The following is a 16,384-nucleotide window of genomic DNA, read 5'->3' on the forward strand; positions in this document are numbered from 1 at the left end:
CTCAGTGAGTAAGCCTTTGGTTTGATCAGGTAGGTTTTTCAATATCTCGTAGCTGGTTGTGTCAAGACCAGGTGCTGTGCCGTTTCTATGTTGTATCGCATCATCAAACTCTGTCACAGTAAATGGTATATTGTATACCAGATGCTTGCTTTGAGGCCGTTTTGAGATCTTAGGCATAAGCATTTTTTCCTGTTTGAATTCTTCGCTGCAATTTGTGTTGCTGCTGACAGATGAGAAGTGCTCAGCTAGAATGTTGGCCTTTTCTTTGACTGTATGGGCGTTGGCTAACTTGGGAATTTTTGTGGGTTTCCGCTTACCCCTGATTGCGTGTATTTTGCTCCAGACTGTTTTAGCATTTGTTTTCTCATTAAGGGATTTGCAGAAGGTCTGCCATGACTCTTTTTTAGAATCGTCTATGAGTTGTCTTACTTTCGTCCTGGCTGCTCGGACTTGGGCAAAGGCTGATTTATCCCTTTTTGACCTATTTAGGGCTTTCTTTCTCACTCTCCTAGCTTTTGCTATTTCCCTGTTCCACCATGGTACCGGCGTTTTGCCAGTTTTGTGGTCTTTTTTGGGAATTGATTTTTCAGCTGCGGCAATAATTGCTGAGGTGAGATTTTGGCAAAAAAGATCAGGATCATCCGAGACAATTTCTGAGGACTTGAATGATATACATTCCTTCCTGCATTTAGGCCAGTCAGCCTTTGCATAGTCCCCTGTGGGCTGAGGATCGGGCTGTTCCTCTAATTGTGGTGGGCTACCTATGTAGGTGAGTATAGGAAGGTGATCGCTTCCCCAAGTGTCGTCATGGACTTGCCATTGGCAATGTGAGGCGAGGTGTTTGGTGGCAATTGTAAGATCAATTGAACTCCACGTGTTGTGGACTTGGTCATAACGTGTGTGACTGCCGTTGTTCAGAGTTATGAGATTGTCGTCCTCAACCCATTTCTCTACCATTTTGCCGTATTTGCATGAATCATTCCTGTCTTCCCAAAGAGGGCTGTGGGCATTAAAGTCACCAAGGATTATCCCATTTTTGCCTACTATTTGAGCTAGTCTTGTTAGCTCTTCCATGTTCGTTTCATGGGTAACCCTGTGATATATGTTAGCTATGCGTAATTCGTTGCCATTTGCCAGTTTTAGGGAGATTACTTGGGTTTCAAGGTTTCCTACGTTTGCTTCAATATTCTTGGAGGTACAGCTGTCGTGGACAAGGGTGATTAGTCCTCCTCCCTTGTTGCCAGGCATAAGTCTTTTTCTGTCTTTTCTATGTTGGGTGTACCCAGGTAGTGTGAATTTGGCTTTTTCACTGAGTTTAGTCTCCTGTATTAGAATGACATGAGGCTTGATCACCTTTTTTTTGACGAGTGCAGTCAGTTCATTGCCGTGGCTCTTAAGGCCATTTGCGTTCCACTGTAGTAAAAGCAAGTCCATGATAATTTACAGATGAGCGCTTATTGAGTTTTAGGGCATACCCTATTTAGGAACTGTTTCTTTGTTCCTTTGTATTTCATTATTTTGGAAGCCAGTTTGAGGATGCAGGTGGCTTTGGCTTTGACACTCATTTTTCTTCTTGTAATTTGGATCAATGCCGTTGCAATGAACTCTACAACTTTGTTTGTGTTCTGAGCCTTTTGTTTACCATGAGCTGGTGTTTTCTTTGCCTGACTGATTCGTTTGCTGTGTTCCTCAGTTTGAGGATTAGAAGGCATGGGGTTTGATTGGGGAGCTTGGGTCTTTTTCCCCTTGCGTTTTGCAGTGGCTTTGTGCCTGTGAGCAGGCGGATCAGTGCTCACAGATTCGATTGTGTGCTCAGTGCTCACAGATTCGATTGTTTGCTCAGTAGAGTGATCAGTAGTCGCTTGGGTTTTTTCGACCTCATTGGGTTGAATAGATTTGGATTCAGATTGCTGAGTAGGTATTTTATTTATACGTTTGCTGATGAGCAAGCGTTTAGGACATTTCGGCGCCAAGGATGAATGACCCTCTTTCCTGCAGTTTGTACACCATGTGTTGCAGTTTTCTTTGCAAGAAACTCGGGAACAGTTTTTGCACTTGGGTGGCTGGTTACATGATGTTTTTGTATGTCCATAGAGCATACAGTTTGTGCATTGGGTTGGCCTTTTCCTGTATGGCATGGTTTCTATGTCCTTACCACCTAGATTAAGGTGGCCGGGGACTGACTGTCCAAGTAATGTGAGTGTGTTGTTTGTGCCCATTGATTTAATCCTGAATTCCGACAGGATTGTAGGTTGGGTGTCTTTCTTTTGAGCTTGACAGACAATTTGATAAAGCTCGTCGTCATTAATTTTTTTGTCTAGATGTACCGCACATCTGACATTGCTAAGCCACTTTGGGGTATCCCATTTTAGTTTGATCCCGTTTATGCTTTTGGGCATATCAATTGACTCTGTGAGGTTGTCCCCGACAACAACATACCCTCTTCCACACTTATTTATTCGATTAATATTTTTGTGCTTCAGCTCTTTGGCAATATCTTGAGCTGTTAGGATCTTATTAAGATCTTGGGAGAAGTCTGCGCTAAAGACTACTTTTTCCCATTTGGTTTGTGGTCTTCTATTTTGTTGTGTCTTTGATTCTGATGAGACCATTTTTTGTCTTTTCTGTACCATTTTAGCCTTAGGTGGGCTAGATTGAGGCTGTTTGCGTTTAAGCATGCCTTGAGCCCATAGGGCACTATAATCGATATTTTCTTTGTTTTTAGTTCCTGAGAACGTGAATCTGTCCTGAAAACGGTCAGGGACATTTAGCGCGGCTTGACTATAAGTCAAGTTGGCTGTTTTTTTTGGCAGTTTTTCTGGTGACAAGAGTGAAGGGATTCCCTTCATTTGGGTTGGGCTGACCCTTTCGAGAACTGGGCTGGTTCTCTTGAGAGTTGGGCGAACTCTCAACAATTGTAATTTCTGGACATAAGTCCGCCATCTCCATTTCCAAGTTCATATTTGTCAGTCCCAGGGGCCTGGGTGATTGACAACCGTGCAGTTTAAGCTGGTGAGCGAACCGAGCTTGGTAGGCACGGAGGGTTGTGTACAGTACGGGACCTGTTACACAACTGAATGATCTTGTACTTACTTACTTACTTTGGAGATTTAACGTGCGCTTTCCGACTGATGCGTATTTCGCACACGGGCCCGGCCAGGCCATTTAATGTGTTTCCGAAAGGGGCGAGGGTGGTCTGTGCAACCCAAGAGGGGGCTTTAGGGGTTGCTTATATAGAATTTGGGAATTTTGAGATTTGGAATAGATGCCGATGGGGTTGGGGAGGAGAACTAAGGGAGCTGGGTATGGTGGATGATTGTTTGTTTATGTGATTTTGATTTGGTAGGTTATTATGGTTTTAGATGCGTTTTATTAGTTCCGTTTTTATTAAGAATACGCCTAAGGCCTTGAAGTTTTCTAGTTTATTTTGTGGGTTTAGTATTGCTTCTAGAGTGAGAGCCTTGTTTAGATTGAGGGTGGTTTGTAATGCGGTTCGATGTGTTAGGTAGTGCGTGTTCTGGGGTTTCTGGTTGTTTGCAGTGTGGGCAGTTACCTGTAGTGTGTTTTTTAATTTTTTTTAGGTGGTTATTTAGGTTGGTGTGTCCTGTTTGGAGTTTAGTGATTACTCTGTCGATTTTTTTTGATGGATGGAGAATTTTTGGTTTGGTTAGTGGTTTGCTGAGCACTCTTTTGATTTGGCTATTTGAGTTTAGATATAGGTTATGCCATTTTTTTGTGATTTTTTGTTTGTTTACACTTTTAATTTCTGATTTTGAGATGGGTAAGTTTAAGCTTATTTCTGGGATTTTGAGGGATAGTTTAGCTGCTTTATCGGCGTTTTCATTACCGTATATTCCTACGTGGGCGGGTATCCACAAGAAGGTTATTTGTTTGCCTGCTTTTGTTAGGTCGTTGGAGCTTTTAAGTATTTGATTTATTAATTTAGGTCGGTTTTTGGTATTTTTGTTTTGGAGGGCTTGTAGTCCACTTAGGGAGTCAGTAAGTATTAGGATTTTTTGGTTGTTTTGGATTCTTGATTGTGGAGGGCTGAGGCCATGCCCATTAGTTCGGCCGTGAATATTGATTGGTTATTTGGGAGTCGGAAGGATTGTGTGGTTTTAGTTGGTTGTGTGGTATGGACTCCGAAACCCGTGTGTTTGGAGGTCGGATCTGAGGATCCGTCCGTGTAAATGTGACACCAATTTGGCCAATTTTTGTGTATATATGCTAGTGTGGTAGTTTTAGCTATGTTTGGGTCGGTTTGTTTATTTATTTGGCTAGCTAGTGTTGTGTCTATTTTGGGTATTTTAAGTTTAGGGGTGAAGATATTTGATTGTTTGCAGTTTTATTTAAGATTTTTAATTTGGTGTTCATTTAGGTAGTTTGTTATTCTTTGGGATATTGGGGTAAGTAAGGGGTGTTTACGAGCTAGAGCTTGGTTTTTAGGGCTGATGTTTTGGTTTATTAAGTTTTGGATGAGAGGGTTTGATTGGGACGCGGCCCAGAAATTTAAGCTTAGCTGTTCCCTGCGTAGACTTAGTGGCATTTCTCCTGTTAAGGCCTGAAGTGAGGTGTAGGAGGTGCCATGTTGGGTGCGTGTAATGAGTTTGAGAGCCTGATATTGTATTGAGTCAAGTTTTTTAGATAGAGAGTTGTTTAGGGTGTTGTATATGGCGCAGCCGTAGTCTAGTTTTGATCTAATTAGGCATATGTAGAGAGAGAGGAGAGTATCTTTGGAGGCTCCCCAGTTAGAGCCAGTTAGGCATCTTAGGGTGTTTAGGTCTTTACTGCATTTAGTTGTTAGGTTTTGGATGTGAGCATCCCAGGTGAGATGTTCATCGAAAATAAGTCCTAAGAATTTGGTTTGTTTTTGAAATTTGATTGTTTGATTGTTTAGCTGGAGGATTGGGGAGGCGGGTTTCATGTTTTTATGTTTGAATACTATTCCTGTTGTTTTTTCTGAGTTAAGGGAGAAGCCCCATTTGTCAGCCCATTGTTGTATTTTATTAAGAGATTTTTGGAGTAGATTTTTGGCCATTTTCATGCTTTTTGTGCGGATCCAGATGGCTCCATCATCCGCGAATTTTGATGTGTTTACTTTAGGGGATAGACCCTCGAATAGATCGTTTATCATTATATTGAAGAGGGTGGGGCTGAGGATACTGCCCTGTGGAGTGCCATTTTCTAGGGGACATTGGTCCGATAGAGTTTGGTCTATACACACGGTTATTTTACGATTGTTTAGGAAGTCCTGGATGTAGTTTATTATCTGACCTTTGAGTCCTATTTTTTTAAGTTTTTGTATTAGCCCATCGTGCCATACCATGTCGAAAGCTTTAGAGAAGTCTAAGAAGATGCCTGTGGTATATTGTTTATTTAGTTGTCCTGTCTTAATATCTTGTTCTAGTCGGGCGAGGTTATCTAGGGTTGAGCGGCCAGGAGTGAAACCGCTTTGATCTGGGTTTATGGTGTTATTTTGGGTTAAGTAATGTTGTAATCTATTTTTAGCCATTGATTCCATTACTTTACATAAGTTTGAAGTTAGGGATATTGGTCTATATGAGTTAGCTTGATTAGCTGGTTTATTAGGTTTAGGGATTGGTATGACTAGGGCCTGTTTCCAGGGAGTAGGAACCTGTCCGTTTAGGTAGATGAGATTGTATAGTTTGAGTAGTGCCTGGAGCAGTTTTAGGGGGAGTTTTTTAATTATTTGGTAAGAGGTTAGGTCTAATCCTGGGGCTGTGCCCTTTTTCCTGTTTTGGATTACGTAGAGGAGCTCCTCCATTGTGTAGGGTTGATTTATTTCTAGATTGTTATTGTTTGGTTCTTTTGTGGGTTTGTTTTCTGTTTTAAGTTTATCTTGGAATTTTTGGCTGAAGTTGCTGTTACTGCTAACGGCCGAAAAGTGGTTGGCGAGATTATTTGCTTTTTGGGCGGGGTTGGTTGAGTTGTTAATGTTAGTTTTTTTTTTTATGTCGTCTTAAGCCTCTAATGGCGTGGATTTTGCGCCAGACCGTTCTGGCATCTGTACGGTTATTTATACCTTCGCAGAATTTTTTCCAGTCTCTACTTTTGGCTATTTGGACTAGTTTTTTGAACCTGGTGGTTTAGTTCGTGGGCTATGTTTAAATATTTGTAGTCGCGTTTTGCTTTATTGAAGGCTGATTTACGTTTTCGTCTAGTCTGTTCTATTTCCTCATTCCACCATGGTACCGTCGGTTTGCCTGTCTTAGATGTTTTGAAGGGGATGGAGGTTTTGGCTGCGTTTATTATATAGTCTGTTAGGTTTTTACAATAGGTTTTTGATCTTGTACATATAAAAATCTTATATACTTCTAACTTGGGTTTCAGAACAAAGAGACATCCAACTCACAATTCAAACAACTTTTGCGTTAATGTCGCATCTTCTCAATACAAGATATAGTAGTAGAGATTAACTGATTCCCGCGTGTTGTTATAGTTTCATCGTTTTTTTACTAGATTACTTAATCTGAGTTCAATGGAAGTTAGTAATCACATTCTCTGAGTTCAATTTTAACAATTTTAGTAGATTATCTCTTTCTTTATTTTTCCATCTCACGAGTTCAATGGAAGTTAGTAATCACATTCTCTGAGTTCAATTTGTTTTATCTCTTTCTTTATTTTTCCGTCTCACGAGTTCAATGGAAGTTAGTAATCACATTCTCTGAGTTCAATTTGTTTGATCTCTTTCTTCACTTTTCCGTCTCACAACACCCCAGTGTCCTCAATGTATAAGTGTCCGTTGTATACATAACGAGGGTACACATCACTGATCTTTTCATTCGCCTTCCCGGTCCCCAGTCCCTTACCCCTCCATTCGCCTTTCCGGTACTACTGGTAAATAGATTTTCGACTTCCCGGGCCGACACCTGATCAGGCTACCAACTCTGAACTTACAACAACTACTGAACAAGCTAATATCTCTAACATCTAATAGATGAACAGTTTGCAGTCTCTGCCCTGACAATAGCGCAATCAAAGTCACAGTTTTAAGTGTCAAATCTTTCAACGACAGTTCCTTCAAGGCATCAATGTTTTCAGATAACTTAGAACAACACTGGTATCCCACCTCACGGAGTTTCTGGGCAGTGAGGGGCGAGTCTGAAAAACTCCCTTCATGAAGCGGTTAATGAGAGGATGAGATCCAATGGTGACGTTATCTGCTGATGTAACACAGGACAGAGCGGATCTGGCTGTGGTAAGTGCACTGTAACCAAGGTTGTGTAACTCATAGAGTTCCGTCAGAAAATCTAACACCTCGGTCACAGATGGACACAGCGTATCAATTCCCCTTTGATTACAAAACGCAACCCATCTCTTGATGTATGTGGAGTACTGGTCTCTAGTGGATTTGCGCCAGGATTGGAGGATAACACTGGCAGCTCTGTCCGAAACTCCTCTCCGTGTAAGAGATTGCCTGATAAGGGAAACACTGCAAGTTTCATTCTGTCGAGAGAGTGTCTCGCCTCCTTGTTGTGTGGAAGGCGTAGGATCTGAGAGACTGGTGGTAGTATGACGGTAGTATGGTGGATGGATGAGGAGTCTGAAGAGTCGGGAGAACCATGGTTGTGTGGGCCACACTGGGGCCACTAGTAGTCCTCTTGCTTGGTCTTCTTCCACTTTCTTTATCACTGCATTGAGCATGCTGAAAGGCGGGAAAGCGTAGAAGTAAGTATTCCATGCAAACGTAAAAGAGTCAATGGCACATGCATCTGGGTCTGGCTTCCAAGAAGCATATTTCTCAAGTCTAGTATTAAGTCTTGAGGCAAACAAATCTATGTCAGGTTTTCCAAGTACCCTACATATTTCACTGAACACTTCATCAACGATGTACCACTCAGTATTGTCTTTCATTATTCTAGATTCTCGATCCGCAATCACATTGTCTTTACCCGGAACATGGCAAGCACTTAACCACAAGTTTCGATGCAGACCCCATAGCCAAGCGTATTTCGCACACGGAAGCCGCAAGTAACTCAAGGTAGTTTAAATGTTTAACGGTTTCATCACGTGACCACCGGCCGCCGGTGGACTGTTTCCCGCGGGCCCCACCCCACCCGGTGTCTGACGCGTCAGAGGTCAGGGTAATTACCGGAGGTGTGACACTTATCGGCTTGCTACTTGTACACACATTATCTACCCACCATTGTAGATCAGCCGTTTGATCTGTGGTGACTTCCAATACCTTGTCAAAATTGCCTTTCGCGTTTCGAAGAGCCGTTGTCAAGGCGACGGAAGTTAAGGGGACCTAATCGAACTCCGGGAAAGCACGCTACCATGTAACCAATCACCTCGGCTAGTTCCCGGATCGAACACAACTGTTTCTTGAGTAATGCTTCACAGGCTTGTTTCACGAACTGAGCTTTAGATGGAACTGGAAAACGGTCATTGATGACGAGTTGATTACAAAACCAAGAAAAGTGATTTCCTGTGTAGGTGACAGTGCCGATTTTTCAGGGTGTAAAACAAAGCCTAGTTTGGTGAACAAGACAGCAGTTTCCGAAACAAACGTTGAACATTCTTTCTTATCATCACCAACGATGAACGAATCATCAATGTATCCGACATTAGTGTGTCCCCGTGTTCTCAGAAATGAAAACGGCACTCTGAGTAATTTTGTGAAGTATCTAGGAGCACAACTAAGTCCATTTGGCAGAACAGTAAACTGGTAAAGCTGACCTTGCCAGAAGAATTTAAGGTATTTCTGATGATTTGGATGAACAGGCACAGTGTAGTAGGCATCTTTCAAATCTATCGATGCCATGTAACAGTCCTTACGCACTAATGAGAGGGCAGTTGTAAGGCTCTCCATCTTGAAATGGACATAGTCTACACTTCCATTTAGTTGCTTCAGATTCAGGATAAGTCTGCATGTCCCGTTTTTCTTAAGTCTAATGAAGATTGTGGATATGTATTAACCATGTTCACGACGTGATGGAACGATAACTCCCTTAGCTAAAAGTTTAGCAATTTCTCCACCTATGATGAAATGTTCTTGGGGTGAGAAGCTAATTTCTTTGGGAATATGCAACTGGATGGGCAACGAAGTAAAGTCTATGTAAGAACCAGTTACAGTCTGCAAGATAAACGGGTCTGAAGATAGTTCTTGCCAGCTCTGAACGTGAAATCGTAGTCTACCCGCAACAAATACATTGTTTGGTATATTGCAAGTGCTCACCTCTCTTGGGGTACCAGTTAGTGCCTCCCCCCTTCGAATTTCCTCTTGTGGAAGGGGCGACTCCTGTCTAAAAAAACCCTTGCTCTCACCGGGTTGCCATGGTTACGGCTGGTTGCATAAGAGGGAGTCTTGTATGCAGTAAACGGCTTGTGGTAGGGCGCCGGGCGCTGCTGACTGTAGGTGAGTTGTTGAGCCAATCTGTTGGTCATACTCATTGACGTGATCGTTTCCGCCAAGTTGTCTCCAAACAGCAGGGTAGACATAGGCGTCTGAGGTGAACACAACTGCTGGAATTGCTTATTGAGATGTGGTCTGATCATTTCCCGTCGGCGGTAGTTTAGCTCTGTGTTCACGTGAGCGAGCAGACTAATGGCATCAGTGGCCTGTTTCGCCAGTTGTTTGATGTCTAATTGCTGCACTGACATTTCCTTGTTCTAACTTTTAGCAGGTCGCTGGCCAGGTGTAGCAATGGCACAGCTGCCCTAAGGACAGGAGCTTGGAGTTTCTGCATCTTTATGTCATTTGACCGTTCTTGTGATTTGAGCTTAGTCCAGATTTCTGGGTTGACTTTGCTCGTTTTCACCAACTCACAGTTGTGGGGAGACTTGTAAACTGAAAGTTTCTCTTTCAACTTTTCTTCAGGCATTTTCTTGAACATCATATTGTTCATTGCCTCTGCCAACTTTGGTTGTATGGGGGGGCCTAAGAGATCTCCGTTGGTATAATCCTGAAGCGGGGAGTCTAAGAGATCACTACTCTCATCCATTTGCGTGGAGTCATCCGCTGTTCCCAGAGCACCTGCAGCCTCTTCAGCTGCCACCGCGCTAGAGTCGGCATCATCAAAGAGGTCTTCCATGGCGCCGTTCCCGCAATGGTCAGAGAGCTCGTCGCTAGACTCATGGCCCATGGCGCTCCCACCCCTCCCCTCTTTCATCATATGGAGGACGGGTCACAGTTGCACTGGCAAGGCTGAGGGGTGGCGTCTGATTCACAAATGAAGCTATAGTGTCTCCAAGTTTGGAAATAGATGATGTCATACTGGATATCAGCTGCTGAGTGTTCTTATTCTGTTGCATGACTTGGGCTAGGAGCCAGTCTTGACTCTCATTAGAGGGTGTAGTCGTAGACTTGCCGTTGGAGGCCTGGTTATCTGCCGAGTTACTAACCTCTTTGGCTTGTTTGGAACTGGATTTGGGTTGTTCCTTAGATGCCAGGGAGCGCTTTTTAGCGCATTTAGGACGTGGCTTTGGACATCCTTCTCCACCTTTAGATGATGAAGCATTCATGTCATCCAAGATTTGGCAACAATGCAGTTTCCCGGGCGCAGCCCGAGCTCTACCATCCGCTCAATTGCCGCGCTATAGTGCCACCGCTGTCTCGTTATACCGTTACCGTGCCTCACGCTCTGGTCTTTTACGATCCAAAACCCCATTTCGGTCATTAGGGTCAGCTGGCTTTGGGCAAGGGTTAGCCATAAATTCTTACCTTTTTTAAGCGTTAATCCAGTTAATCCGATTGGTCGGTCAACTGCGGGTGTGGTTTCAAGAAAAGATGAATGGGAGAGCGGGCAGTGACGTCACACGCATGCGCAATTCATTGTTTACTGAATTACGCATGCATGTCAATGGGGATTCTAATGACCTGTTAAACGAGCACTGATTACATGTGATAGCGCCTGTGGTCCAGTGGTAGAGCGTCGGCTAATTAACCCATTAATTAGCAGAGCCGGTGAGCCGTCGAAGCGCGTTCGAGCCCTCACAGCGCTAATTGGATCTGAAAAAGTGCGCCCGGTAAAGTGCACTACTGACTATATAACGATATGTAGTAGTGCACTTTACCGGGCGCACTTTTTCAGATCCAATTAGCGCTGTGAGGGCTCGAAGTCACTGAATTGTCAGAGCATAATCACACTTGTCTTCTTCCTGCAAGGTTCGTTAACGCACTGACGCCTGGCTCGCTCTCGCTATCTTACGTGATCACGATCTACGTCGTGATTGGTTGAAATATAATTAACTTGTTTTGCTGAAGGGTCTGTGTTCTGGGTTCAAAGTGAGGTCCATTTCTGGCGTTCGCTCCATTGTGAGATAAGGCCCACGCTCTAATTCACTAGTCTACATGCCCTCTTTTTTGTTTGTTGTTGTTGTTGTTGTTTGTTATTGTTGTTATGATGAACACTGAGGGAATATGTAGACATACGAGATTAATTAAGGATCATAAAGATTATTGTGCATCCGGCAAATTTATAGTAAACTATACATGTATCATTGATTACCTCCCTTTGCAACCAATATGTCAAGATATCAGTACCAATGTACTCATTTTTTTATTCCCAGGGTATCCAAGTGGGCTGTGTCCTGCCACATTCAGGAAATTTGAGGTGCAACCCTTGTAGGAAATCAGGTATGTTGTATTCTACACCTATACATGTTGGGAATTTATATTATTATACTAAGGCTAATTTACTGTTGTATAGATTTAGCACAAGCTAAGCACAGGTGCTGTGAACATTTATATTTATGCAGTGCCACCATGATAAAGTCAGGGATAACAATAGAGGAATCATCATACATCAAATTAAATCATGGATGTCATGATATGAAAAAACACATTTGTAGTATTATCGGTACCTCATTATAGTCTTTCCTCACTGGATCATCAGCTGAAACACTGTAATATTACTGAAACACTGTTCTCAGTTGCATTAAGCCAACTCAACCATTCACTATGCAAACTCGCTGACCTGATTATGGCAATTGTGAAAGTATTACTTTCCCTCAGACCTTAGGACATTTATTAAGTTATGAGGTGTGAGTTGGTATACTGTAATCAAACTACAGGCTATCATGAATACAGGAATATCCAATTTGAAGTCAAATGAGCTTATGTCAGGGTGCATTATCTGTCATCTGTCCATAACTAACATGTACACTTTCAAAACCTCCTCTGAATCTACAAGGCCTATGAAACTGAAATCTCAGCAATGATATTCTAAAACATGAGGCCATTTACAAAATATCGCTTTTGCATATTACACAGCCATTTCAGATGTGGTATTATGAAACTTGATATGTGTTATGGGGTTTACATTGGTGTATTTTTTGCTTGATCTGGGAGGAACATCTTAGATATTTACCACTTGATGAGACCCACCAGCGTGGAAATGGTGCTGACAAACCAAGGAAAATAATCATGGTAATTATGGGATTTGAACCCATTGTCATAGATTTCTGGCATATGAAAGGGATGCAGCTTAGTATCTGAAAATGTAAAATATTGATAGAAACATTTTATATTCATTTTTTGTTTAAAAGTAGACCCAGTGAGATGGGCTGGGCGGAAGGGAAAATAATATGGTTCAAGGACTGTGAGACAGACAGGGATGCAACTCTGCCCAGCAAATTGAGGTGGCTTCTTGGATGACTGTATTACCTGTGCCTTCTATGGCCTTAAAATTTCACATACCTTATGAAGTTTGTTTGTGTTTTCAATATCTTCTCTGAAAATCATATTTTCAATAAGCTGAGATTTTGTGTATTTGATCCCACTAGCATGATGCCAATACAACTTCAAGCTGTCAAGACATGGCAACTATATTGAACATATACTTTTCACCCTTTAGAAAGCCACTTTTGCATTTACGTTATCCAATTTGATATACAGTAATTATTTGCTAAACCCAACAACAGGGTCATATTTTGCAAGTTTTTCTTATATTTGGAACTGCAACATTTTGTCTTCATGCGCTGCTGCAGCAGTCATGATGAATGTGTTCTTTGACTCGTTTCATTACCAATTATTATCCCCCACAACATGTTTTGCGGGGGTATTAAAATGGACATGGTCAGTCCTTGCATTCATACTTCTGTGTAAGATTTTGAAAAAACTTTTACTATTTTCTTCACCAATCATGGTACATGGATAGGCCTAGTGGTGACTTGGTGCCAGTTGATAGTTTTGGATTTTTGTAAAATGTATCTTTTTAGTTTCCATGGCAACAACTTTGACTGAAATAGGAGGGTAGTGATCGTTCTTGGAACATACCTTAAAAATCTACAATATTTCTTCACCAAACTTGACACACAGATCGGTCTAGTGGTGAACTGGTGCCTTTTGATAGTTTAGGATTTTTAAAAAATTAATATTTTGAGATGCCACAACTTTGACTCATACTGAAAATGAGGGTAGTGCTCCTTTCTATGCAGATTAATTTTTTTTAACAATATTTCCTTAACAAGCATGGAACATAGATAGGTCTAGTGTTGAACTGGTGCCTTTTGGTAGTTTAGGATTTTTTAAAAATTGATTTTTTTGAGAAGCCACAACTTTGACTCATACTGAAAATGAGGTTAGTGCTCCTTTCTGGGCAGATTAAAAAAAACCTCACAATATTTCCTTAACAAGCATGGAACATAGATAGGTCTAGTGTTGAACTGGTGCCTCTTGATAATTTGGGATATTTAGTTTCCATAGCAAGTATTTAATATTTAGGGGATAATGGTGAATTTGTCTTCTTGCATATACTGTCATCCTTTTAATTGGTCAAGATGCTGTGAGAAAGTCTGTTCTGTAGATAAATAGTTTTGTTTCTTTTGCTTATTTATTATACCCTTGTATTGCCTTTTTGTTGTAATAATATATTCCGTGAAAAAGTACAGGGAAGCTACAGATGCAATTTTAACACCTATACCCAGGGTAGTTTGTTCGAACAGTATTTCTGTCAGTCATGTGAGGGGACAGCCAAAAGGTAATGAAGGGAAAAATGATTACATCAGAGCTACAGATAAAAAGCGTATTTGTGTACAATACCCCCAAAAATTATTTAAACCCAATTACTTTCCATTAACTTGTGTACAGAAACGCATGCATTAAATGAAAAACTCAAATAATTATAACAGCTCGCGTAAATGCCCAACAAAGCTTTTTCAGCATGCATACAATGGAGCTAATTGCTGAAACCCAATTACAAGCTAATTTACTTTCTGAGTCAAACCTATGTATTTAGAACATTATTTCATTTTTTTGAAATCTTAAAATGTTCACTAATTTGGGGAAAGACCCAAGAGAGTGATGAATAGATGAGTGAAAAAAATATTGGTTACCCAATGAAAAATGTAAAAACTGAATTGCTCAAAAAGTTATCTGGAGCTCTGTTACATGAGTCAGTTTAATGGCACCAATACAATGGGCACATCTGGCCTCCATTAGGTTGAATCTGGTAAACTGTGTCTGTGATTTTTTGGGGTGACGACATTGCAGCCATATTGAATGTTATTTTGACCAGGTACTCATGTATCATGGCGTTATTCATTTATCAGGCTGTAATACTATATTTCAATCTCCAATGTGCTATGTTTCAGTGATCATATGTTCCATTTGGTCATGCCATCAGCTTTCACCTTTTTGTGTCCTAATAATGGAATGTACCAGTAAGTGTAATAACCTTGTACCTGCAATATTTCCTATGAATCTTTTTGGAAGTGAAGCTATGATTGGTTATATATGTGTGTTATCATGCACTCCAACAATGGTATAAAATAGATCTACTGTTCTTTTCAGATTTCAGATTCAGATTATCATGCCATGGTCATACCCTTTGCATGCACCCTTGTATCTAGATTACAGGTATACTAACACTGTTTGGATTGTTACGGACATGATCCAAACAATTCAGTCTCAAAAACGTAGTCACAGAATTTGATTCTTAACATTCCCAAAGGGCAACTATATGGAATGTCAGTTTTGTGTGACCTGGCTGATTTGGTGACATTACACCCCAATTACATGGATAGTTGTTAGTGCTATCAACCTCTTGCCTGCCTGCCTGGACCAAGCACCATTAATTTAAGTGGTCATAAACAATTCACTCGTTTTTCTTCATTTGTCAATCATTATTAAATATTCATATCATTTGGTGTATCTGAACATTTGTTACTTATTTCTGCATAATCTTGTTAATCTATTTATGATGACCTTTACCAGTATTTAATTCCCTAAAATTCTGATCAGTTTCAGGCCCATTCAAACGGTTCGTAGTGAGGCATATTTTTGTTAACCTTAGCAATGTTGTCATGGAGAGGTTGATGGATGTTTATTACACTTTTTTAACCTTCATTTGCAAAGGTATTTTTGTAGCTTCCAATTCTGATTTGTTCAACTTTAAGAACTTTCTTCTCAGAAACCAAGGAAACTAAAACTTAATGACACCTGGCATGTGTAGCACCACAATGGGACTCGGATTAAGTTATGTGGTTGTCCCAGTGTTTTATTTTACAATTTGTTCATTCAGTTCTGTGGTGTCATGTGTTGTGTTTATTCTTATGAAGATTTTCATTCTTCGCATACCATGTTCACAGGTTTCACTGTCCAGTTACAAGAAGCCTGGTGTAAATAGCTTGTTTGGTCCAGTTGCACCCAACAAAAGTAACATTGATCACCTCGAAACGTTAAACAAACTGGTTGTAATATAGCATAGACTATTTTTCCAGATAAGACAAATATACAAAATAAAACAAAATTCTTTTTGAATACAAACAACATGGCCTGTTTGTCTGGTGTTTGTCATCCTGACACAACTATTCGCTCACCAAGGTGAGCTTATGCCATACCGTAGGGTCCGTAGTCCGTATGTCAACGAATTTTTCAAAAAACTTCTTCTTTTGACCACAAATTGACAATTAACGAAATTTGACTGGAAGCATCCCTAGGTGGTGAGGATTCAAAATTGTACAAATGGTGGGGCTGACCCCCCAAAGGGCTGGGTGGAGGGGCCAAATAGGAGTAATTTGGCTATATTGCTTTAAACGACTTCCTCTCTGGAACTAAGAGATAGACATCAATCATATTTGGTTGGAATCAATTCTCCAATGGTGGGGATTCAAATTGGAGAAATGGAGGGGCTGAAATTGCTTCTTGAAAAACAATTAAGAATGAAAATAAAAAAAGAGAAACTACACTCTCCAAGAAGCTGAAACTTAACTTTGTAGAAATGATGATGATCACTTGTAGCTTACCGGTACACAAAGCGAAGGTTCAAATAAGCTTATGTCATGGCTGTGTTCATCTATACTAATGGAAAAAAGTAACTGCTGTGTATTAAGTAGTGTAAATGTTATGTTATTGTATATTACAACATAATATTTGGTCTTTTGTCTCATCAATGTTTTATCATAACAAATTCATTGACAA

The 16,384-nt window shown here is 40.9% G+C and overlaps 1 protein-coding gene and 1 pseudogene across 1 annotated transcript; one reads left to right on the forward strand and one right to left on the reverse strand.

Moving 5' to 3' along the window:
- The first annotated feature begins 7,165 nt into the window (after nucleotides 1–7,165).
- Nucleotides 7,166–15,586, forward strand: LOC139467112 (uncharacterized). The gene is made up of 5 exons (XM_071248831.1): nucleotides 7,166–7,219; nucleotides 11,533–11,599; nucleotides 14,557–14,625; nucleotides 15,206–15,224; nucleotides 15,553–15,586. The coding sequence occupies exons 1-5, from the start codon at nucleotides 7,169–7,171 to the stop codon at nucleotides 15,584–15,586; spliced, it is 240 nt and encodes a 79-aa protein (XP_071104932.1). The 5' UTR covers nucleotides 7,166–7,168.
- LOC139466868 (uncharacterized) lies at nucleotides 9,217–10,055 on the reverse strand (annotated as a pseudogene).
- Nucleotides 15,587–16,384: the final 798 nt, after the last annotated feature.

This window comes from Haliotis cracherodii, unplaced genomic scaffold, assembly GCF_022045235.1.
Source record: "Haliotis cracherodii isolate W230 unplaced genomic scaffold, xgHalCrac1.p SCAF_19, whole genome shotgun sequence".
Taxonomy (NCBI): domain Eukaryota; kingdom Metazoa; phylum Mollusca; class Gastropoda; order Lepetellida; family Haliotidae; genus Haliotis; species Haliotis cracherodii.